The sequence below is a fragment of the Lottia gigantea genome (genome assembly GCF_000327385.1).
Source record: "Lottia gigantea unplaced genomic scaffold LOTGIsca_223, whole genome shotgun sequence".
NCBI classification, from domain to species: Eukaryota; Metazoa; Mollusca; class Gastropoda; family Lottiidae; genus Lottia; species Lottia gigantea.
In genome coordinates this window covers 76,330-101,360 of record NW_008708585.1, presented here as the reverse complement: position 1 = coordinate 101,360, position 25,031 = coordinate 76,330, and the positions used below count along the sequence as shown (strand labels likewise).

Sequence of the window (25,031 nt, the reverse complement as noted above, 5' to 3'; positions counted from 1 at the left end):
TTTGATATCGGTACCTTAGAAATAAAGTACACAATAGTATTATTAGTCCTGCTGCTAGACATATAGTTTGTACAATGGAAGATGGTACTTTACATGTATATAGTGTTAGTGCCTTATCATCAGAGCTAAATAAGGTATCTTACTTAACATTGTTTAAGGCTAAGGTTGGAAAAACCCTACAAGTTGAAAGTAGGCCTAGTTGAGATTATGTTGACATTCCTGTATACATACAGTGACATACAGTGACAAAACTTTCTGACGTCTGCTTGGTTTTATACTTTGATTCATTTACTCTGCTCCACTTGAAGTGTGTTTCTACCCAAAATGCAAACAAATTTTATCAATTTTTGGGTGAAAATGCAATACATAACTCTGGATCCTTTATTTCTTAGTATATTAAGTTTTTGATGATCTAAACTTTCTAAACAGGATTTCACTCTCCTGTGCATTGTGTTATTTCAGCCTCCTGCACCACTAGTTAAAGTTGTAACCAGTAATAAAATGTGTGATACTATGTCAACAGTAGGAAGTGAAAAGTCTATGAATCGTACTGCTGGTAGTACTAAATCTTATAATAGTCATGTTACATCTCGTAAATATACTAATTTGTCTCAAGATACTACTCAGGTACTTATTAATTCCTACTACCTTGATATCAGTTTTATACACATTATAACAAATTAGATGATGATTGAACAGTATTTACTTGCATAATACACAAGCTTGCCTTTTGGCAACTCTCTGCTGTTTCCATAAAGCTGAATCTAACCCAGATATGAATGGAACAAATCCATGTGTCTTTAATGCCGAGACTCTTGATTAGGCCACCCAATATAAACGGCAGAAACTCAGTGTATAAAAGCTGATTGTTATTTTTTTTAGGTTAGTTTACCTGATGGTATGGAAATGAGTAAATTATTAGCTATATTAAGGGGTTATGGTGAATATCCAGCCAAATACAGGTAATTATTATACTTTCCCTCATATTATACATTGAAGAAAGTTGACACAAGGTCTTTTTACAAATTTTCTGTGTTGAGCATCACAACCCTGTCTATTATTTCAGGATGTTTATATGGAGATCAGTATTAAGATTACCTGAAAATCATGCTGCCTATGCTGCATTAGTTGATAAAGGAACACATCCATCATTTGCTAAAATGCATGAAGTTTATCCTTTAAAAAGTAGAAAATTATTGAGAGTTTTACAAAGGTATGATAGTGGATGTTTAGTGATATAGGCAAGGCTATTGCAAGTATATATGTGCTTTCAATTGATGATTAGAAGCATAGTTCAGAGCTCAATTGAAAGGGATTGTAGAGTGAATTTCTTAATTTTTTATGTAAAAATGTTGTGTACATCAAAGCTCAGTACAGGGCCAATTCCAAATAATAAAATGAGCAGGCCACTTTACTTGGTAGTTTGTGTAGCAAGGACAACAGTATAAATTTGATGTAAATAGAGTAAGCAAGAACTTTTCTAGTATATTGAAGCTTTATGAAATGAATTTTTTGTCTTGCAGAATATTATCAGCATTAGCTCATTGGTCTCCAATATTTGGTGAAACACAATATTTACCTATGTTAGCTTTTCCCTTTGTTAAATTATTTCAAAATAACCATTTAGTTTGTTTTGAGATAATAGCCACTCTTTTAGGTAAGATATCTGGATGTATGATTTCTTTGGATTTTTTTTTTGCTAAATCAATTGCAATCATATAATTTAATCCCAAAATTAATCAAGTTAATACCCTCTTGCAAGAGATACGGGCCATGTATTCTTGAAGATAAGAACCTAGGACATCCTAGTGCTAAGATCATTTCGAGAATATGCCACCAGGTTTTTGAGACAAATTTGCAAAGTTGTCAAATACAACAAATTAAACAAGTAGTATGTTTACATTGTCATCGATATTTCAGTAAATTGGGGAAGTCATTGGTTTGAATATTTCCCCAATCCACCTATAAATATACTGGCAATGATAGAAAATGTTTTGGCTCATCATGATAGGTTATTATTACAACATTTTGTTAGATATGGTGTGACTTCACAGGTTAGTATATAAAACTATTTCTCCTGTTCAATGAGTTTTTTTATTTTTCTCATATCCCTAAAGTCTTATATTGTAAATATCTGGAAAGGCCCAGTTTTAAGAGACAGCAATTTAATTGTTGGCTGTCACTGTACCTGTATATAAATGAAATTTAAAAGCATTGAAATGAGAGTTAGTTTCAAAAATAATCATTCAAGTCGGGCTAGCTCTGAGACATTTGAAATTTTAAAATTCAATACACTTCAGTATATTTGAAAAATTAAGTCACATGACCAGGTTCAGAAAAATTATTATGACATCACTGGTGAGTGTTCTGTCAACCAGTTGAATTAATTAGATTGTCATAAACAGAGAACTGTCTTAAACTTTCATTCAGTCAGTCACTAGTATTCAATTAGTAGTGATTAGTTTTAAATAGTAAGACACTTAATCACACCTACTGAACTGAGAATAACTGACACCTTATCTGATTGGTTGACACACCAACTGAGTATCTGCTACCTATAATTTCATTGGTCACTTCTGAAATATGAATTCAGATATATGTTCAAGTGAGATGTTTTTCACATCATTCACAAGTCAGTTTTGAACAAGTTCACATGGTGGCAATTTTGAAGAAAATGATGAGATATTGAACATCTTGCTGACAAGAAAAGAAATTCTGTGAAACTTGGAGGACTTTGTAGTTTGTTATTGAGTGAACATACACAAAATGGCATCCATAGTGGATTATAGTCCAAATTCTACTCAACTTAGTAAATGTAGTGAATATTCTAGACTGTCATCTCATCCAATGTTCACACAACTTCAAGCAACTCTTTTATCAGACTGTTTTCAACAGGAACTTCCATATTCCTTGATAGATGAAAGTGTTCCTGCAGTGCCAGCCTCAAAATCCCAAGTGCCAGAAATAGTGAATTTAGACTCTGCTATGATTGCAGTACAGGAAGCCAATCTTCAGGCTGATTTTCGACAGCTATCAATGAGAGGAGATGTTCGTGTTAGTGAATTACAAACCTTTTATTACGGTCAGTGTTCTCAAAATGAAACCAGACGCACTGAAGCTGTAACAGAACTGAAAGCTATGAGTTTTATCACTCAAGAGGAACTTAAAGAAAAGTTGACCATAGTTCATGAATATTATGATAAAGAACGCCTGCAATTAACCAATCGTGTGACTGGAAGTCTACAGTTGTTAAAAGCATGTCATGTACCAATACCAAATAAAATAGTCTACAATAAGAGTAGATCAAGACAATTGAATCCCAAAGCTATACAAGTGATGAATGAATGGTATAGTGAAAATCTAGAGAGTCCGTATCCTAATGATGAAGAAAAAATAATATTAGCTGATAAAGGAGGAATATCTTTAGCTCAAGTGAAAGCATGGTTTGCTAATAAACGTAACCGATCCAGTAACACGAAACCTAAACGCCAAAAACAACAAGTTGAGAAAAGACTATTGAATATTTGTACGGAATTAACAAGCAATGGACAGTCTGAAGGGAAATCTCCAAAAATGTATGGTGAAATAATCCAACAATTATCAGAAATTGTGAATGGTGCTAATGTTTTTAATCAATCATACAATAGAAATTTATGTGAACAATAATTCTGCTTGAATATAGTTTAGAAATGTGCTTTTTGGAGAGATAGACCACAACTCGGTCAAAAAGTGGAAATGTCATCTCTGATGTGTGAAAGGAATATGAAATGAACAATTTTGCTAGTTAAATTATGGTATGGTCTAAAAATGTTCAGAAAGAGACTGTAGATTTTAAGGGTACTCAATTTGTCGGTTCTGCCCATTCAAAAATCCTGGATTTAACCAGTGCAATAAAATTATTTAGAACAATGTCCACCTCTGTTGAAACAAAGTAGGTGTAAACAGTATTCCAAATTAGGAATGTGACATATTCACGTCCGTACGGTTCGATTGAATCCATTATTTGAACAGGCGAACATGTTTAGAATTAACCCATCAAGCGCCACCCTTAAGACTAAGTACAAAATGTCATGTACATTCGTGAAAGTCTTCCTGAATCAGGAAGATAATCTGACATTAATGACTGACAGCTAGTCAGTGAAGTTAGAACTAAAATGTTTTATTTATGATTTACTAATTTATAGTGCTATGTAAATAATGAATTTGTATTTATTATTGTAAATAAGATTTACATTTTAAGTAAATTTGAAATAAATTATTGATTTTCAAATTATTGTTGTTTATTTTTTGATAACATTGTTCTTGGTAAAAAGATTCCCGCCCACTGCTGAACGAAAGTGAATAGTCTTTGATTGGATCGTTGTCTGCAGTTTCATCATGAAATATTACATTGTAAATTTTGAATAAGGAAATGTAGAATCATTAACTGAGCAGTATAGTAATATTCTTCTAAAGCTCAGCAAGAACACTACATTTTAAAAACTACAAAATCTCAAACTGCAAAAAGTGTTTCTTTGATTGAAATCTTGTTGATTGTCTTCAGTAGAGGTATTTTATTATCTATATCAAATATTTCTATTTAAAACTAAAGATAAATTTGAGATTATTTACTGTTATTTATTGTAGATATATGCATGGCCACTATTAGAGTCTGTATTTTCTGAAGTTTTAACTAAAGAAGAATGGTTAATGTTATGGGATAATATATTTAGTCGTCATCCTGGCTTTATATTAATGTTAGTTGTAGCTTATGCTATATGTGCTAGAGGACCTTTAACACAGTGCGTGGAGCTGGATGATTTTAAGGTATGGTGCTCTACTTTTCAGGAACATCAGGGAAATCAGCTCATATATATTCTAAATTCAATCCCAGAATAGAATATGTTTTGGGTGCTGTAACCTTTTAATGGAAGTTCTCTTGGATGGTCTTGGATATTCATGATTGGTTATAAGAATTTCTTTGAATCTGTTTTCAATGAGTATTTTAAGAAATTATTTTATTCGATACAATGAGTTTACTTTTAAAAAGTTATTCAGATGAGACAATAAACTGAGATGTGCATGTTAAAGATACCTTGACAGGTTGAAATAGTACAATGCCACTATCCTGGAAAAATTGGCTTGAAAGCATTAACCTAATAAGGAGTTGAAAGTAGTATTTAAAAATCTCATTTCTTGTTGTATTTTGATGACATTTACAATATTCTGCTAATTTCAGTATTTTTACCACCATCGTAATGCTGTAGATATTAAACTGGTTATTAAACAAGCATTAAGATTAATGGAGTCTACTCCTGATGATATCCATCCTGTTAAATTATTAGAGAAATTTAAACCATTAACTCGGGGTCAATATCCTGTCTTTAATAAATATCCTAAATATATTGTTGATTATCAGGTAATAATTCATATTACTTTTATTTATTATCTTTATTATCTTACATACTAGATTGATTTTATTTTGGAATATTTTATATTTTATTAAAGGGTGAAAGCCAACTCTGAGAGGCACTTGCCATGTTATCAGAAATTTTCTTAACATGAGGTGGATTTGAGCTCAGAGCATTTAATCGCCCTGCAGACAACAATCCAGTTTGCTACTGACTGAGCTATTCCATTGAGGGATTGAAATAGCCATTCATATTTTGCTAAATAGGTACAAGAAAGAGAAAGAATAAGACAAGAAGAAGATGAATATCTCAGACAAAAGTAAGAATTGTTAATATATATATTCTCATGAAAACCCAGAAATATGTATGCTTGGTTTCATGATTTAAAACCGACTTCCATATTCTAAAGATCTTAGCGCTAGGATATTCTAGGTTCTTATCTACTAACACTGTTTCTAGGATCCTAGCTCTAAGATTGTTTTGAGATTAGTGTCCAGGTGATTATTGGATCAGTCTCTATCAACATTTTAATTTTGTTATTTTTCTGCAGACAATTATCATTAAATACTGAACAAGAAGCAGCTAAGAGAAGACAAGAAGAAGAGGCCTGGTATAGACAACAACAATTATTATTAGAGGCTGAAAACAAGAGACGATTAATGATACAAGCTGAAGAACAAAAGTTAGCAGATCAACGAAAGAGGTAAAGATTTATCCATTTTCTAGTTGTGGTATGTCTGGATTTCATCGTGGGCTTTTTTACAAGCATGATATAGGATATCTTTCTTATTGCCAAAGGGCTCCAATTCATATGGTAAATTCTGTTCAAGAGCAAAATTGAGCCTTAAAAAATGTTTCTATTTCAACTTAGATTATTTGCTATGAATCGTGAAGTAAAATTAAAAGAACTTCAGTTACTGGATGCAGCCAGAAGAAAATTCCTGCAATTCCAAAAACAGCAGAGAGAAGCAGAATTAAGACGTTTAGATGATGAAATGCAGAGAAAGGTAGGGAAGGATTTCAATAAAACAAGAACTTGTACAAATGGAAGTCAATGTTGTGTGCTACAGGCTATGACTGATCAGTAGACAGTTAGAAATAGTGAGATATTTAGACTACATTGTAAATGAACATTTTTTTAATCCCGTCATGTATGTAAATTATAATGTAAAATATATAATAGTTGGGTATCTAAAGAATACTTTTTTTCTTCAGGCATTATTAAGAGATCAAGAAACAGAAGGTGCTATAGAAGAAGCAGAAATAAGAAATTTAGAATTACAATTAAAACGAAAAATGTTTGAACAGGTTGGATAATTCATATCAGAAGAAAACCTACATGTACTTATCTAAACCTTAGTCTCGGACCATAATCGTTAAAAATCAATGAGGTAGACATGAAATGTGTCCAAAAGTCATCCAAGGTTTTCAGCTTGCATCCAGTAATAAAATTTTGTTACGGATGTTAAGCGAGTTTGATTCTTACACATTTTTCAAGCAAATGATATATATCATGAATAAGGTTTCTTAAATCATATTATTCCAGTGTATTCATTTGGTTCTATTTATTAAAAGGAATTATTTAGAGATTTTGCTGTGTCATCTCAACAATTAAAATCTGAACAAGATGCCCATCGTAAACAAGAAGAATTAGAACAACGTATTAAACAGAGAATACATAATGCTGAACAGGAACGAGAAATGGAAGTTAGAAAGGTCAGCTTTTATTGACATGCTGTTTCCAATCAAACAAGGCCTTATTTCTTCGATTCATTGTTGTGACTTGACAGGACAGGACATTTAGTCTCAAAAACAGAATTATTTTAGCTGTGCTAATCAGTAATAGTGTTCACAGCTCACCCTTGAAATTTGAGCCTTCAAATGCATGTAAGTCCAGAATTATCAACATTTGAAAGTAAAAATGACGACAATTTGAGTTCTAGTACTTCTGAAGACTATTTACATATATTCAAGACACACATCAAACCTGTAAATGGCCTTGCCCTTGAAAGCGTTGGCTATGGCATATTTCTGTCTCTTATGTGTCCAGATCTCATAGAGTTAAAGTATTGTAATTATTTTACACAAAACATTTTCTTACAGATGATGGAACAGAATTTAGCTGTAGCCACCCAAAAGAATGTTGATATGTGGGCACGGAAAGAAATGGAAGAAAGATTTCGTATTGAAGACTTAGAGAGAGAAGCTAAAAATGTTCAGGTACAAATATGAATTTTATATTCAGCATTGAAAATATATTTTTGGATCAGCATTATTATATTAAATGTGTATCAGAGCAGAGATAATAGAAATTGCTGCCCTGGCTAATTTTCCTTATTGCATACAGCATGGCATTGCCCATCTTAGGTGGCAGTAAGGTGTAGAAATGTAGGCTGATGTACACTGTTGATTTACTCATCAAAAGGCTTATTAACTTTACCTTTCCCAAATGATTCAATTTTACAGTTGGCCAGGTTACATACAGAAAACAGATCATTAGAAACAGAAGTTCATCAATTAATGAAAAAATGTCAAGATGAAAGGGTAAGATTGCTAATTCGTAATTTATCTCTGCTATTAATATTTATATCATAGTTAATATTTATACAAATCAAGCTAATTATGAATTTTTCTTTTAAATTTGAATATTCAAACAGTCTCTCTACTGACATTAATGGAAAATGCCCCCATGTTGTTGAGTACTGGAAGAGAGAATTTAAGCAAAATTACTGTTTTTATGACACTGGCACACACTTCTCCTTTAAAATCTTTATAATGATGTGGTTTGCAAATAAATCTGGACGTCCAATGATATACCTGTGTTAAAATTTTGGAACTTATATTTGTAGGAGAAAGATACAGCTGAAGGTTATAAAGAGTTAGGATATGAGGTTGATGATCATATATCTGATAATATTAGACGTTTAGATAGATTAGAAATAGAACAACACACTAGTAAACATCATACTGATCATTTACTAAATAATATTCAACAAGGTAAGATTTTAAATTATCTCCCCTTTTTGGTTTTAGGATAAATTCACAGCTGGTTACTTTGTATGGTTTCGACTTTGATTTTGACAGTTGTTCCAAATCAAATTTTTAATGTATGTTCACACTTTGTTAATTATGTATTACTTTCCTCCATTAAGTGGAAACTGTACATTTTATTGGAAACAGAAATGTTCAGATAAATGAGACCTCACTGATTAGGCCTGGCTTATCATTTCTAGAATCACTTGCATCTGATCTAATCGATCTTGTGATGTAATTTTAAAAGATTATGATTAAATTTCAGCTGGTACATCTAAACAGATAAGTTTTCAAGAACCATTAGATGGTTATCCAACAGATGAGTCCAATTCTTCTAAAGGTAGATAATCTTATGATTCCCTACAATATATGAGTTCAAATCTCCTGTAATTTTTCCTACTTTTCACTTTCTTCTGTAAGAGTTGAGTAATGCTTCTAGACTTTTAGAAAACATCAGCCATGCTTCTAGACTTAACATTGATACAACTACAGATAAATAAAAAAACACTTGATCTTACATCCTTGCAACAAATTATTATTTCAGTATCATTTGAAAGAAGTCGAGAGACGTTTGATGAAAAAGAGATGGAATTATTAAATGAAGTTAGAAGATTACGTCAAAGACTGGCCACTGAAAATAGACATAAAAAACCTCCTCCAATGTTTCCAAACAATTAACTCAAAGAAGGTGTCTCATTTGTTCTCTGATTGAAAGTTCTCTGTGATGTTAGTGCTTCACTGACTGTAAAAATATGTATCAATTTAATGTCACAATCATGCCCCCAGCTTTAAATAATACCTTTAAATTGGTTTGATGATATCCAATCTGTAATGGATATATCTTTTTCTTTGAATAGACTGAGTGAGATATAAAAACTATTTCTGGCACTGGATGTAAAGGATATTTTCTCTATTTCAAATTTGTACTAACATAAGAAAAGTGAGACATTGTATATGTTGTTAATACTAATTGTATCTTATATAAATGGTAGGTACATGGTATATATATATAATTTGTTTCAATTCACTTATCCTCCTTCCCAATACTGTAAATAGGTTCAAATCCACCAAGTTATTGTCAGATTATAGTTAAAAAGAGAGATATATATAATGCTGTCTGAAGACTTGACTGAAGTAATTTCTGTTGTGCTTTTGTATATATGAAAATAAATTATATTGTGAATAAAATTATTTTATACATTTAAATCTTAATATTTCGCTTTTAAGAGTTGATATCCACTGTTATAAGATCAGTGTGAAGTCAACTCAGTGGTTACTTTTGAAATGGATTGGACATGGATGATGGTCCTCTTTAACCACTACATAATATGTAAGTTTTCATCTCATTGTGAGGAAAAAGTAGTCACACCCACATGCTTTCCACTGTGTCATGGAAAATGTCAAAAAATGTAAATGGTTAGGCCTACTGACTTACAATGTCCATGTCCAAAGACATAATTACCGTGTATTTGCGTGTATGATGCGCAATTTTTAGACTTTTTTTTTCTCCAAATCTCGATAGGGCACCCTGACTAAATGGGGGACAACTGTCAAGTTTGCGATTCATGATATGCGCGATTCTCCTACGGTTCTTCCCAATGGAAATATTTGAAAGAAAGAATTATGCATGATTTGGTTCATTCTAAATGTCTGTGCTCCCATTTGCGCCGCCACTGATAGTTGATTAGTTGTCTAGTTAGTTAGCTTTGTGTTGAGGTATAAATCTGGTGTACAGTCCTCAGGAATTTATACATTTTGGAACATTGTGATAAATTGAATCTGTCCTATAATAAATGCCAGTAAACACTGCTTCATTATCAGTATCAAACGGCTCATAAGAATTAATTGAACTCTACAACAGCACATTGTTCAATATAATTTGTTCATTTTGGATAAATGGATATATCGGCAATATCACACTTTTTAGGCCTGTATATGGCACTGATAAATGATTTAACGAGGTCAGGGACAATATTGGTGTATATAATATGATATATATACGCGTTATAATAATATAATTTATTATTTGCCTTTTAATTGACATGCATTAGATAGCATATATGACAAGGCTTATATTCATATTAAACTTAATGGTGTATAACAAAATCTGTATATCTAAGGCATATTAGGCTAATGGGATTGTTTATAACGGTATTTAACGGTTTTTCAGTTTTATAATATCGCACTCAGCTGATATTGACAATCGAGTGGAGACATGCTGTAATTTACCGTTATCAACATTCATACGCATGGGTTTGCAATTCGGGAATAAGTTTAGTTGGGATGAAATAAAACTTTAGAAAATCAACCATTGTATTTCAAAATATAAAAATCATTTATTTTGATACTTTCAACAAAGTTTAATCAAAAAACTAAACGGGTGTTATATTTTGTGGCGGATGGATTTATAAGAAGTGAAAGAAGAGCGAGCATTTTCCCGCCACAGGATTTCCATCAATGTGTGAATACGGGTCAAAATTGGCCTGTATAGCGGGTTGATATCAATTTCAACCGCAAAAATGGGGCTGTCCGACGAGGGTGAGGACAGCGTCCAACAGAGATATGATGAATTATGCCTTGATCTTAACATGGACCTCAATGCGAAGGAGGAAGCGTGGCAATCATACCAGAGAATCCAAGTTAATTTCACTCTGGAGGTAAGATAAAAAGAAAATACGGCCGCCATGTTTTGTATTAAATAGCCTCTCACGCTGACTTCCGTTCGAATTTTTATTCATATTTATCACTATTTTTATTTCAGGGAGATAAAATTCAATGGCTAGCCTGTGCATTGTACGAAGCATGTCGACGTACCATTGTTCCTACTGTTGGTCGGGGAATTGTAGAGGGAAATTGTGTGTCTTTAACTCGGTTGCTTCGATCTGCCAAATTCAGGTAGGTTAATAATGAGCCTATAGACCAACCCAGATTGAGAGTTAACATTAGTAGGGTCTACGGCTACAGGGATATTGACTAGAGTATCACAAGTTGGCTGAATGACCACCAATTAATTCTTAGCTTTCTTGCAGTAATCATGATATGACTTCATTCAAAGTATTATCCACTAATATTATAAAGCCCAAGCTAGGCTAGGCTATATCAAACTCATGACAGTTCACTTCCTACAATCTGGTACAGATGTCAAATTGTGTCTGTTCTTTATTAGTTTGATATTTATTTAGTAATAATATTGTTCATTGTGTGAAGTGTTTCCATTTACTATTTTGAGTAAATATTTTATTGTTTATTCTTTTAGTTTGATACAATTTTTCAACAAGATGAAAAAATGGTCAGATATGGCCAATCTACCACAGGAATTCCGAAATAAAGTTGACAGACTTGAAAGAAACTTTGCTGTGTCAACTGTTATCTTCAAGAAATTTCAACCAATATTTTTGGATATATTTCAAGATCCTGCTACAGATAGTCCTAGGCCTAGGAGCAGAAATAAGAGGTAAGTTTGGTTTATTATCTGTTTGACATATTCTTTCTAATTAGTGATATATTAGCTTTAGTGTGTCTCTTCTAACATGAGAAAGATAGTTTTAGTATGACTTGCTCTTAATATATTACTTTTAGTCTATTAGTTCTCTTGACTGATATGAAATTTTCACACTGAAAAGTACTATATAAGCTTGCGAAGCAGAAATTGTTATCTATTTAGTCTTTTCTCACTTATAAAACAAGAATACATGTGCTTTTGATCTTAGAAAATTGTGCAAAATATTTATCATTTCCACCCTCTGTCACTTATGTGTTTTATAACTTTGATTAATTTGTGTGTCTGTTATTTTACTAAAGTAACTCTAGGCGTAGAATCAAACAATGTAGTCCTGCTAATAATGTAGATGAGAGGTAGTTCTTTTCATTTTCACTAGTTACCAGTTTAATGTTCCTATTAACATCACTTTATTCTGTTTATTTTATTCACCTACTATAGCTAACCACCATTACCTTTGTATTGTTTTTCCTTCATGTGTTCATGATATTAGATTTATTTAAAGGTTTTGGGGAGAATTTTTGAAAATATTTGACTACTTTCAATATGCATACTTCTGAATTATCAGCAAAGCGAACACTCTGAATAATTGTTATCAAGTTTGTGTGTGTTGAGGTATAGTTTATAACTTGGTAATTATATGTCTGTATTATTTTGCTTACAAGTGACTTGTGATCTATTTTGTGAACGGTATGAAATTTCATTTAAACTTGCCATTTTAGTTTATTTTATTTTTTAATTTTGATCAAATGTCTAAATCAAGTTTCTCTGATTTTAGGCGTTTACCATGTACAGTTAGTGAGGTGTTTACATTTGCTTGGACTATGTTTGTTCAAGTGAAAGGTAAGGTACTATTCTTATAACATCTTATTGTAAATTTTTATCAATAGACAATACTATGTTAAGTCTAGATAGGATTGGTCAGATTAAAAATTACATGTGGCTTCAAAGGCATCTCTCTTTGTGTCATTGTAAACTTTATATCTATATTCTTGTAAAATTTCAGGTAATTTTCCAGCAATAAGTGATGATCTAGTTAATTCTTACCATTTATTATTATGTTGTATTGATTGGTTCTTTGCCAATGCCTTATTAGGAGGTAGAAAAGATTTACTTAATTCAGAATTTACAGGTATGTACATATTCTCTGGGTTTCTTTTACTACCACAGTAGTACTCTAAGACAAGATGATAAGATGGTTCAGGCTTCCATTAGACTATCTTCACAATGTCAAGCTATTGCATACAGTGTCTTATACCTTGACTTCAATAGCTGCTATTTTTATATCACAGAAGTTTGTAAATGAGCGATAGGATTGTACGCTGGTGAATACAGTCAATCAGAAGTCTGTAAACAATAAGTCACAATATTAAGTCTTTCTGTTGAGGGCTCTGATTGGCTGTATTCGTCGAAACAGTTAACTTTGCCATTGTAATGATATTTTGGTATTTCATTTCTTGTATATAAACAGAACGTATTTAAATTTAAGAGCAATTTCTTGTGATGACAAAATGAACATAAAGTGGATCAAGTTTTCGCCTCGTAAAAGCTATCATGTATAGATCTTTGTTGTTAGGTTTACCAAGTGATTATGATAGTAAAGATTGGAAGCCCCCTGTTGAAGCTCCCTGTATCATACAGTTATTATGTGATAAACATGATGGCTTAAGTCTGGAAGCTAAAACTATTAAAGAACATTGGTGGAAACCTCACATCAAGAAACTATTCGATCGAAAGGTAGATAATATTCAAATATATAAAATTTTATATTTTTTAATGCTGTGTCCCACCATTGACGCAGGTTAGAGTCGCAGACAATTTTTAATTTCTACATGAAGTTATACCAGTTATATCCATCACTCGTGTATGCATCAAAGATCTTCAGAAAGATGGAAATCACAAGGCTAGACTAAAGCTGCAGGACTGACAAAATATATCCCTCACTGAACTGTGTCAAGTTTTATACCTTCATTAGCCCATTCTGGAACTGAAATGAGGATATAATATTGTCTCATGTTATTTCAGGTCTTGAAGGGGAAGTTTGAAACCTTATCTGCTGTACTAGAAATAGGACATTTTGAAATGAACAGGTAAGTGCCTTTTATGTATTGGTTTCTCTCAATATCTTTATTCAATATTATGTTTTGGTTTATTGCATCAAGTTAAAGCTTAAGTGTTATGGATTTGGGCTAGAACATTTGGCTCCCAAAAGTTTTCAGGTAATCCAATGAATATTTTGTTATGAATGGTACTATTCTATTATATTTTAGTAAATCAATCAATAATGCGTATGAAGAGTATGTATTAAGTGTAGGTGATTTTGATGAACGTATATTCTTGGGAGAAGATGCTGAAGAAGAAATCGGAACTCCTGGTAAATCTGGTGCTGATCTAGCTGAACAGATGCAAGCAAAACGTTCTCTGAAACAACATGTTGATGAGGTATGGTAGATTTTTAATGTGTATGAATTTGACAAATTTTGGTCATAAATTTCATTTTCCACAAAATTTTACTTTATCATTATTCTAAAAGTAAAACTAATAAGACTATGCGAGCTGGAAACAGAACACCATACAAAAGCAAGGAAACTCACTATATCTGTCATTTCCTATTAATTATAGTGCCTTTAATTTTCAGACAAAGACATTGGCGCCATCTACACCATTAACTGGTAGAAGATATTTAAAAGAGAAGGATCCTAGTATAACACCTGTCTCCACGGCAACTCAAAGTGTAGGAAGATTACAAGCTTTATTATCAGGACGGAAAACATGTCCTAGTGATCAACTCATAGAGTATTTCAAGTAAGTATTTCAAGATAAAGTCTAAAAAAGCTTAGGTATGCGGGCTGTGAAAATCCCCAATTTTGGAGTATGCATTAGGAGATATTTCAGAAGAGTGTTATCTCCAAAAAAGTTGTTTAGAGGTCACAATTGATTGAATTTTCTGACACCAATTGACTTAGTCAATTTAAATCATATTTTTTATAATGTCAATGTTAATGACAAGATCTATAAACCTTTCAGAGACTGTGCTAAAAATCCTCATGACGATATTGTAGCCAGAGTGAAAGAAATGGGAGAAACATTTTGTACACATTACGTTCAGGTAAGTTTCCATTATATGTATGTCAAAAGTATTTAAATTGACAACAATTGACACATTGCTGATTGACAATTTCTTTGAGATTGTGTCGATCATGTTATCCTTGGCCAAATGGTTTGGTAATTGGCAGGTCATCTTTGCCCAGTTCAGGTGTCACCAGAATTTCACACTCAAGACTGAGTTTTTTACTGAACGTGATCTTCACAATGATCAAGCTTTTACAATCGGTGTTCTATACCTTGACAGTATCTACCTTTCATATATATTCGGAAGTTTGTAAGTTGAGGTAGTGTTGCTAGCTTAGTCTTCAGTTTTGAATTCTGAGGCAAGTTTTCATTTTAGGCCTGTGATTTAATTAATGATTGAAGAAAAAAAGTAGGCAATTGAAGTACTACCTGGTTTTAATATTTCATGCAATGTACTAAGAATTAACATTAAGCCACGATAGCTAAATTAATATTAGTAATTAGACTTAGTAAAGAATGACCTACTTTATTTAAGTTCTATTGTGTTGATAATAATTATTGATCTAGATTTAGAATAAGTCTATTGACTGTTGATAATTATAAAAAATCTATGACCTATTTATATATCTGATCTCCCAAGATAAACATGATATTGTTATAAATTACCCCCTAGTTCGTATTATTTATTATATTCCCTGGAAATCCCCTAATAAATTAATAATAGAGTTTTTTTTATAGTTTTATAATAGTCTAGTATGAACTAAATGAAGCATGACAAATTGTACTTTATTGGATAAAAAAAAAATAACATTTCTAGTTTTATAGGTCACTGAAAAGGATAATCACTCCCTGACATTTATAAAGGCTTATGTAAGAAATGGAATCTTTGATATTTTTCCTTTCCAATGACACCAATTACAGCTCTTTAGGATCAGGGGTGATAGAGCTATGTCAATTTAAAGATTGAGGGGTTATCAAAATTTGTCGAAAAGATCAAAAGTGAGAATAGTCACATCTCCATTATCCATGACCAAATTTTGTCGAAATTTGGAATTTTAACATTTCTCATCATAACCAACATTCCATCACAATCAGTGTTAAGTTAAGAATTTTTTTTTTTTTGGGGTGATTTGTCCTGGAATGACCCTCATTTGCTCATTAGCCTTAGGGTCTAGGGCTCAATCCAGGCATAGTCAAGATAATACCTTCACATTTTAAAAATAGTCCCATATAAAAGGTACATATCTTCTTGTTATATATAAAATTATTAAGGTTTTTGAAAATGTCTAGACAGATTAAAAATATCGATAAAAATTTGTCTACCTGACTTGTATTGTGAGTAAATAATAGTCAATAGCCTATTGTCTGTCACAGATCGTGTTGTATTCAAATTATTGTGAATAGTAAACTTTATGTAAAATAAAAATTTATTGTTTGGTGTTAAGAACAAGATTTTATAAAGACATTTGCGTTATTTCGAAGCTAGCACATATTCTCCAATTTAATTTACATATAAACCAAAATGACCTGGTGTCATAATTGTACAACAGAATCCCTGTATAATATAAACAAGGTAAATATATAGTTTTAAGGGTAATAACTTAGTTGTATGGATTTATCGGATTATAGAAAGATTCTGTTATATAGTTATGAGGTAGTATTCCATTAAAACTTTGTGTGTTGATTTACAGCCTTCCAATGATCACCCTGGTACACATATAGATTTTGCTAGAAGAAGATTACAACTTGGTGAAAGTTTATATTATAAAACACTAGAGAATATTATAGAAGGGGAAAGAAAACGTCTATCAAGTAGTAAAGATAATAAAAATCTCGATTTAACGGTGAGTCGTGTGCTTGATCAGTATCCTAACAGAATTTTCTAATATTCACTCTTAGAGCAGGAGTAGACTTAAAGCGAATACACAAAGTGTGGTGTAGTGTGCTGGATAATCGGTAGAGTAGAAAATAGAATAGGAGTACATATATAAACATTGGTTACACAATTTGCTTGTACTATTTTCTACTGTTGATAATCCCACATCGTACACTAATCTCCACCATACACCAAACCTTTCCATTTTGCAGCATAATTCTGTTGAAGTTTCTGTATTGTATGCACATAATGTACATAAATAATTGAAATACATCTTTCTCGCCTCATGGCATTGCCCATCTACATTAATCAAAATCTTTTTCCCATGCAGGGACAAGTAACTTTATGAGCAGAAAAAACAAATCAGAGCCTGAGTGAGTAATACCAGATCACAAAATAACAATATATGAGTTTTATATCAATGTTAATTTGTATTTCAGAGTCTGTTAGAACAAGATATCTTTCATAGATCATTATATGCTTGTTGTTTAGAAATAGTTATCTTCTCCTACAACTCTCAAAGGTGAGTGTCATTCTACAAAAATTGTTAAAGCAATTTCATACTTGCCTTGACTGCAATAGTCACATTTCTTGTGTCATGGAAGATTGTTAATGAAGCGATTGTATGCTAGCAAATACAGCCAATCAGAAGCATCGACAGAACACAGCCGTAATGTATACAAATTTTCTGTCAAGGACTGTGATTGGCTGTCAAATCAACAATGACGGGAAACTAACTTCATATCAAATTGATAAAGAATATAACAAATGTTTGATTATTTGATATTGTAGAGCATTTCCATGGATAGTAAATATGTTTGATTTAAGTCCGTACCAGTTTTATAAAGTTATAGAGATTATTATTAGAGCTGAGGAAGGGTTATCTAGAGATGTTGTCAAACATCTAAATCATGTAAGTACAAATGTTGCTGAATATAGCTGTTAAAGGGATTGTAAAGAGGTTTTCTAACAAAAATTTTGTGTCGGGGACACTAGCAGCATCAATTTGCATCATTCTGATTTTGAATCAGTCGTCTGTGGTTTCACTAAAACTAAGCATTTTATGACATCACTAATCACGAAGTCATCATTTGAGAGAATTAATATTAAATTCTTGGAATTTTTTTTGTTACTTGATTTATAGATAGAAGAAACTATATTAGAATGTTTAGCGTGGAAGAATGAATCACCAGTATGGGATGCTATACAGGATCAGGAATCTGGTGTACCAACTTGTGAAGAGGTCAGAATTTATACACTCATCTATAACAAATATTGATATACTTAATAGTTATTTCCACTAACTCATTTCCTTTCTTATAAAGGCATGTGATATTGTGTTCTGTATTATTGTATGTAGTAAGGGTTGTCTCCCTTTATTGTAAATCTTGGAAGGGAAATGCTTTCCAAATCTCAAGGGGTCTTTAAAGTGCACAGCCTCCAACAGTCGAGGCCTTGAATTATTTGTAAACTCTGAATATAATCATAGTTTTCTGGTTGTATAATATCTTGTCAATATTGTTTTAGGTTACACCACCTAATCATATAGATCTAGGACCAGGTGGAAGTTCTGCTATTAAACATCCCCGTATTAAAACATTGACAGTAGAGGCTGGTAAACAAACAATATTATCACCAAAACAATCTCTACTTACCTCACCTAAACAATCATTATTATCACCGGTTAGAACAGTTAAAAGTAAGTTCATACATTGTTATTATCATTAGTTAGAACAGTTAAAAGTAAGTTCATATATTGTTATTATCATTAGTTAGAACAGTTAAAAGTAAGTTCATATATTGTTATTATCACTAGTTAGAACAGTTAAAAGTAAGTTCATATATTGTTATTATCATTAGTTAGAACAGTTAAAAGTAAGTTCATATATTGTTATTATCACTAGTTAGAACAGTTAAAAGTAAGTTCATTTATCATTTACACTGTGTAGAACTGTTAAAAGTAAGTTCATTTATCGTTATCACTGGGTAGAACTCACTGTTAAAAGTAAGTTTATATATCGTTATCACTGGGCAGAACTCACTGTTAAAAGTAAGTTCATTTATCGTTTACACTGTGTAGAACTGTTAAAAGTAAGTTCATTTATCGTTATCACTGTGCAGAACTGTTAAAAGTAAGTTCATTTATCTTAGTTCATTTATCGTTATCACTTGGTAGAACTCACTGTTAAAAATAAATTTATTTATCGTTATCACTGGGTAGAACTGTTAAAAGTAAGTTCATTTATCGTTATCACTTGATGTTTTTTCTGTTGTAGTTATTGATGCAAATGATCCATTACAATCACCAACTGGTATACCTGTATCTGATAGATTTAATTCTCCTCAACCTGGTAGTGCTAGACGTCAGTTATTTACATCTAAATCAGAGTCTGGTACTCAAACTGGCACCCCAACTACATCTCAACCACAAACTATCCTATCAAAACAACTACAGTCTGGTATATCAGAGACAGTGGTAGTACCACAAACATCACAAGATTCTATGATAGCTGTTATTGTTGATGGCAAACAGGTAATTGATGCTATTGTAATCATAATACAGATATACAATATACTATGCCTGATTTTTTTTGTGACCAATTTATTTTACCCAAATTTTCCTTAAATTCTTATATTTAAAGTATCCAATGTGACAATAATTTTGTTTTTTCTTTCAGGTGTTGATACCATTACAGTCCATCTTGCAGGCCAAGGTGGTAGCTCAAGCAGAGAAAGCTAAAAATTTCAGACCTAAGAAGACAGGATCATTAGCTTTATTCTTTAGAAAGGTCAGTTGATAAAATGAATCATAAAACCTTCTCTGAAGAGCTTTAAGGATTTACTTGAAGCAGTGGAAAATTAATCTCTACTTTCAAAAGTGCCTGTGCCTGCCATTTAGTATCAGAAACACATGTCTGCAGTATGAGCTAATGGATAGTTAACTTAATTTGTGAAATATTGTCTTGTATAAGTGAGAAAGAAAGAAACAACTATATTTACAAGGATAACAACTTAGGTTCACAGTTAAGGATCATTTCAACCAGCTGATGCCAATCTTCTTGGCATTGATCCTTTCTGAATCATGAATTATGAAATGTTTGTGTATTGTAGGTGTATCATCTAGCTAGTGTAAGATTACGTGATCTCTGTGATCGATTAGATATTGACTCAGATGAATTAAGACGTAAAATGTGGACATGTTTTGAACATACTATGGTGAAACATGTTGAATTAATGAAAGACAGACATCTAGATCAACTCATCATGTGTGCTGTTTATGTCATCGCTAAGGTGAGTAATCGATGTACCGTTTACTCCCTCTGTACAGACTAAACAAATTTAAATTGTGTAAAGAAAAGATGATAGCTCAATCGGCAAGGTTCCCTATTAACTAGCCTTGTTGCTTTCTTATATTTTTAATTAATTAAGCATTTATAAGTTTGTTTTATGACAATATCAGAATTTGGCTTTGGCTATGCAGAAAACTTTTTTTTTTATTGAACTCTTGGAGAGAAGAGAATGATAAACATTGCCTTGTTGTTTTGCTGTAGGTTACTGGTAAACCATTAACATTCCAAAATATCATGAAGTGCTACAGATATCAACCACAATCTCATAGTCATGTAAGTTATATAGGCTCTTGAATATTAGCTTTACCATACGATGGAGAGAAATTTCAGCTATCCAGAGCCCTATGGTCTAGTAAATTGCAAGAGAGTGCCATATATATTTGAATTATAAAAAGTCACACGGATAGAAGAGAAATGAAGCTGATAAAACAAATATATTATTTACATGAGCGCATCTCTTTGAATTTAGTTCAGTATTGATCTTCTGATCTTAGTGAAAGATTGTCAGTGATCAATACAGCTATGCTAATAAAAATACCTATAATTATAGATTTATCGCAGTGTATTATTAAACAATAGAAGAAGACATCATTCAAACTCTAGTGATAGTAGTAAGAGTGGTTCTACATCACCTGTCCATATTACTAGAGAGGAAAAAAGTAAGCTTTTATAATTGTTTTATATGTGATATTATATAATGATGACTTTCTTGAATGCTGAAATAGAGATTTCATATGGACTCCATAATGGCTTGTGCAGTAGGAGACCTGATATAACTTCCTAAGTTAGAGATTTAGATCAATGCATCATGAAAGCTCCTTAAACCATAGGAATGTCCAACGGGGTTATAGTCATTTGCTCGGTTACTTTGCAAAAAATGGTGGTTATGGGTTCTCATATAAGTCGATGAACTTTCATCATTATTCCAATCAATCCAGTCGTAAGTTGGTACAGAAAATCTAGAAAAGACCAAACCCAAGAAGTGACTAAGGACTAGCTGGTAGATAGAATCTGCTTGAACCTAAATTTTCATTCTTTCCTTTCAGGGAGAACGGAATCTCTTGCCAATATAAGATCAACAAGTACATTACCTATTCCCCAACCTAACAGTCAACCTCCTACACCTACTAAATTAATTGGTACTGCTACAACCTTTGAGTTTGGTGAAGAACGAGGAGATCTGATACAATTTTATAACTCTGTAAGTAATGGAATGATTATCTGAATCGCAAAATATTGTACACATTTAGAAATTTTAAGAATTACTTGAAAATAGTATATAAGATCTACCTATTAAGTCAAAGTCAAAGCTACTGCTTCAGGATTTGCAGGGATAACATGTCTACACAGTTATAGAATCTTCACAATGTCAAGCTAGTATGATATTATTTAACATTATGTATTGAATTGATATTCCAATCCTTTCAGGTATATGTTATAAAATTGAGAGATTATGCTCTAGAATTTTCTAAAGACAAAGGGGTAAGATATTAAATTTCTACAGTCATGAATTAAGTTTTAGGATCATCAACTCACTAAACCCTAACCTAACCCTAAACCCTAAAACCCTGGTGTATTGGATAAATGCTTGAAATGTTCATATGAGGAAGAGTTGTATAAGGTTAAGAGGGCTAGAAATGTGTTTTTGCTTGCTCACCAGTTGGTGAAAGTTGACCTTGAATAAATCATAATGATTTGACCCAGCTGTGAAAAGGTGTGGATAATCTTACAAAGATCAGTATCAAAGGTTTTACCAAGGAACAGCTTTTAGATGGTGACCTCGTGAACTTCAGTTATTAGCTTATTAAGATGGTCTAACATATAGTCATGCTACATCTATATATATATCCATTTTGTTTCAGAAACATCCCAGCTTATCACCATTTCCGTCTGTACGTTCACACAAGGGTTCACCTCGTCGTGTTAGTACAACTTGTCCTGTATATATATCACCCCATAAAACCAAGTCCAATCCTGTTTTATCACCAAAAGGAATGTCATTTTGCATCAATAAAAGTCCACCAACTGTGAGTAGAATATTTTATTAATTAAACAACAAAACCTGATTTTCAAATCCATTTCCACCAAAACCTAGTTTTTAAGTCAATCAAATGTTATTTAAGCTTTAAATGGATGCAATGTTCCAAATATTGCTTTTCTGGGTCCATTAAGGTAAAGTGCTGAAATGAAATGCAAATGTTAAACATTTACCCCAGCAGAAAAGCTCATTTTGATCAGCTCATTTTCAGCTAACCTTTATGACTATAGTCCCATCCATGGAAAAAAATTGTTTACCTCTTTATTTTTTCAGGATCTCCGAGCAATTAATAAAATGATAAAATCAGAAGAAAGTAAATTAACAACTAAGAGATTATTATTAGAAGTTGATAAGGATGAATCTATGAGTCCAGCTAAACGTATCTGTCAGGGTAGTAATTTCCTACGTAAATTACAAGATGTCAATATGGATAGAAAGGAAGCTAATGGCATGGCCAGCTAAGAAACTCAGTGCTTTATTTAACAAATATTATTCTGTAATATCCTAACGTTTTTTCATCTTGGAATCCTTGGCTTGTGCTAAAAATTGTGTTTTGATATCAGACAATTTTCAAGTTTCCCCTCGATTACCCAGATCATTTGGCAAGACAATTTCTGAGAAGATGAATGTAGGATGTAAAATTTCATTCATTTCTTTTCTGAAATGATAAATGATGGCAGATCGCTTGATTTTTAGAGTTTTAGCCCTGCTTGGTGAACTCGGAGAAGACTGTGAATGAAAGCCATCTCTTATCGCTAGGAGAAAATGATTGTTGCTTTCTCACTGTGAGAAAATTGTGCTTTCAACATAAATGATAAATATTTTATATGGCATTTAGAGGGAATATTCTCTTGTATCTGACAGAAAAATTTAGCATGTGCTCTCAGATTATTTTGATACATGAAATTTTATGCAATTTGTTATTGTTATGATTTAATTCAACTTTTTATTTTAATAAGCTCTTTATCAAATTTTCAAATCAATGTTCAGGCATTTTTTATACCAATTATATTTTATAAGTAATGAATTTTAAAAGAAATTTGCTTTGTTTAGATTTTTTAACATCAAAATTTTCTGTTTTGAATTGTGAATTTTTTTATACCATACTTTATTCTGGGTACTTGGACGTTCGATGCTTTCTGCATTCTTGAAACTTTAGTAGGTCAAGAATATGCAAGAAAATATTTTAGGAATCAGCACTCTTGATTTTGTTTATAGAACTAGATGGTTAAGTCATTTTCATGGATCAATGAAAAAATAAATACATGTATATTACAACCTTTTACGCTCTCTCCTTATCTGAATTTCATTGTCAAAAGCAGCTGATATTATCAGTTCAGTTATTAAGAGAATCGTCGAGGCAAATTCTTTTATTAAGTTGGTTAAAAACCTGAGTATTTCTATAATATTTGGAATTTGTGGCATTTAAATGTGGTAAATGTAAGATGGAGTTTGTAACATCAGAGAGCTCAAAAGAAAAAAAGAATATTACTCTTATACAGGAAAAAAAATTCTTATCTTTGGATAGCTGAAAATACCTCCAAAATAGCTGGGGAAAAAGTCTTTGTTTTGGAAGTTTCTTTAATCCTTCACATATCATTTCATAACAAAAGAATACTTATGTTTTTTGGTGCCAAATATGATGTAAATTATTTAATTAAATATTAATTTAAATATTTCCATTAGTCAGTGACACTTAACATTGATATTTTTCAAAATTTGATGTAAAACTACTTATTAATCCCTGAATGATGGCAAAAACAATGCTGTAGTTTGCCTGAATATGGAAAGAAAATATCTCAATCTTAAGGTTACTGTGCATGGAATATAATTTTTGTGTTAAATGTTTTGTGTATTTTATGTTTTTTTTTTGTGTGTTTTAAGTATTAATTGTTTATAGATATTTGTCTTAATTAATGTGGATCTTACTGATGATAGACATTTAATTTGTATACATCATTAGTTAAGCAAAAATTCGTCAACCTTTTCAGTTAAATGTTCCCTTTTGGACATAAGTCAATAGAGTGACTCAGTCAGTTCTGGGAAAAATATAAATGAGATTGGGCCTTCAATATATATAAGGCATATTAATTATGCCAGTTAACTGTACAGTAAGCTAGTCACATGCCCTCTCGCCCCTTAATTCTTAAATTTGTGTTTTGATTTTGTACATGACACATTCTATATCTGTGTAGTGTAGTATTGTACAGAATTTATATCAAATTATTTGGTTTTAACAACTCTAAAACTCTAATGGCATGTTATGTTTTAATGATAGCTTCTTATACAAATTAAGTATAAAATATAAGATAAAATGATCTTATGTTAGTAAACACATTCTGTTAAAAGGACATCCTAAATACATTTTGTTACATAATGAATTGTACAAAAATGACGTATTATTCAGTTACTAATCAAATGTATCCCAGAAATATAAAAAAAAGAAAATTAAAAGATTTAAAAAACTATAAGCCTTTTAATCTCAGGCCCAAATAAAATCACGCCCTTAATAAATAACGAATGGAATAAGATAAAAGCATTTGAGAGGAAAGTAAAGCGAAGTTGAGCAAAAAATAGGAAGTTGGTGGTTGAGACGGTTATTGGAGAGTTAAAGCAGAGAAGAGGGTAACAGATTAGAGGAAAAGAGATAAAAGGTTAAGGAAGAGAAAGTACAGTTATCGGAGAGTAAGAGAAGCGCTAGGGAATTAATTAAGGGGGAGAAGATAAACGGGGAATAGTAATTAAAGAAAGAGAGAATTTTCAGGGGTAAGAG

At 31.8% G+C, this 25,031-nt stretch overlaps 3 protein-coding genes across 3 annotated transcripts in view; all 3 read left to right on the top strand.

The window, feature by feature from the left end:
* LOTGIDRAFT_227074 (hypothetical protein) overlaps positions 1 to 6,478 on the top strand; it is a gene marked incomplete at both ends in the record, with an annotated part of 8,942 nt that extends 2,464 nt beyond the window's left edge. The window contains 11 exons of the mRNA XM_009054747.1: positions 20 to 134; positions 463 to 608; positions 888 to 962; positions 1,067 to 1,213; positions 1,524 to 1,657; positions 1,921 to 2,054; positions 4,627 to 4,806; positions 5,219 to 5,398; positions 5,657 to 5,709; positions 5,941 to 6,093; positions 6,262 to 6,478. Of these exons, the coding sequence (XP_009052995.1) occupies positions 20 to 134; positions 463 to 608; positions 888 to 962; positions 1,067 to 1,213; positions 1,524 to 1,657; positions 1,921 to 2,054; positions 4,627 to 4,806; positions 5,219 to 5,398; positions 5,657 to 5,709; positions 5,941 to 6,093; positions 6,262 to 6,478 (1,534 nt within the window). The remainder of the gene's footprint in view (positions 1 to 19; positions 135 to 462; positions 609 to 887; positions 963 to 1,066; positions 1,214 to 1,523; positions 1,658 to 1,920; positions 2,055 to 4,626; positions 4,807 to 5,218; positions 5,399 to 5,656; positions 5,710 to 5,940; positions 6,094 to 6,261) is intronic.
* Positions 6,479 to 6,965: 487 nt separating this feature from the next.
* On the top strand, positions 6,966 to 9,626 carry LOTGIDRAFT_227072 (hypothetical protein). The gene is made up of 6 exons (XM_009054746.1): positions 6,966 to 7,106; positions 7,494 to 7,610; positions 7,857 to 7,934; positions 8,240 to 8,387; positions 8,689 to 8,763; positions 8,968 to 9,626. Exons 1-6 carry the CDS (start codon positions 7,092 to 7,094, stop codon positions 9,099 to 9,101), a joined length of 567 nt encoding a protein of 188 aa, XP_009052994.1. The 5' UTR covers positions 6,966 to 7,091; the 3' UTR covers positions 9,102 to 9,626.
* A 1,256-nt stretch (positions 9,627 to 10,882) lies between these two features.
* Positions 10,883 to 23,232, top strand: LOTGIDRAFT_227069 (hypothetical protein). The gene is made up of 25 exons (XM_009054745.1): positions 10,883 to 11,080; positions 11,185 to 11,318; positions 11,680 to 11,877; positions 12,225 to 12,278; positions 12,701 to 12,765; positions 12,929 to 13,054; positions 13,499 to 13,659; positions 13,948 to 14,012; positions 14,193 to 14,364; positions 14,561 to 14,727; positions 14,950 to 15,031; positions 16,686 to 16,838; positions 17,311 to 17,393; positions 17,663 to 17,783; positions 18,015 to 18,113; positions 18,398 to 18,569; positions 19,147 to 19,403; positions 19,549 to 19,659; positions 19,982 to 20,161; positions 20,422 to 20,493; positions 20,771 to 20,854; positions 21,380 to 21,421; positions 21,649 to 21,702; positions 22,083 to 22,247; positions 22,532 to 23,232. Exons 1-25 carry the CDS (start codon positions 10,943 to 10,945, stop codon positions 22,718 to 22,720), a joined length of 3,144 nt encoding a protein of 1,047 aa, XP_009052993.1. The 5' UTR covers positions 10,883 to 10,942; the 3' UTR covers positions 22,721 to 23,232.
* Positions 23,233 to 25,031: the final 1,799 nt, after the last annotated feature.

Coding starts and splice junctions, on each gene's coding strand:
- LOTGIDRAFT_227072 (XM_009054746.1), top strand. Junction 7,611..7,856: donor GAGAAGCTAAAAATGTTCAG/GTACAAATATGA, acceptor TCAATTTTACAG/TTGGCCAGGTTACATACAGA. Junction 7,935..8,239: donor AAAAATGTCAAGATGAAAGG/GTAAGATTGCTA, acceptor TTATATTTGTAG/GAGAAAGATACAGCTGAAGG.
- LOTGIDRAFT_227069 (XM_009054745.1), top strand. CDS start 10,943: ATGGGGCTGTCCGACGAGGGTGAGGACAGCGTCCAACAGAGATATGAT. Junction 13,055..13,498: donor ACTTAATTCAGAATTTACAG/GTATGTACATAT, acceptor CTTTGTTGTTAG/GTTTACCAAGTGATTATGAT. Junction 20,855..21,379: donor AGAGTGGTTCTACATCACCT/GTCCATATTACT, acceptor ACAACCTTTGAG/TTTGGTGAAGAACGAGGAGA.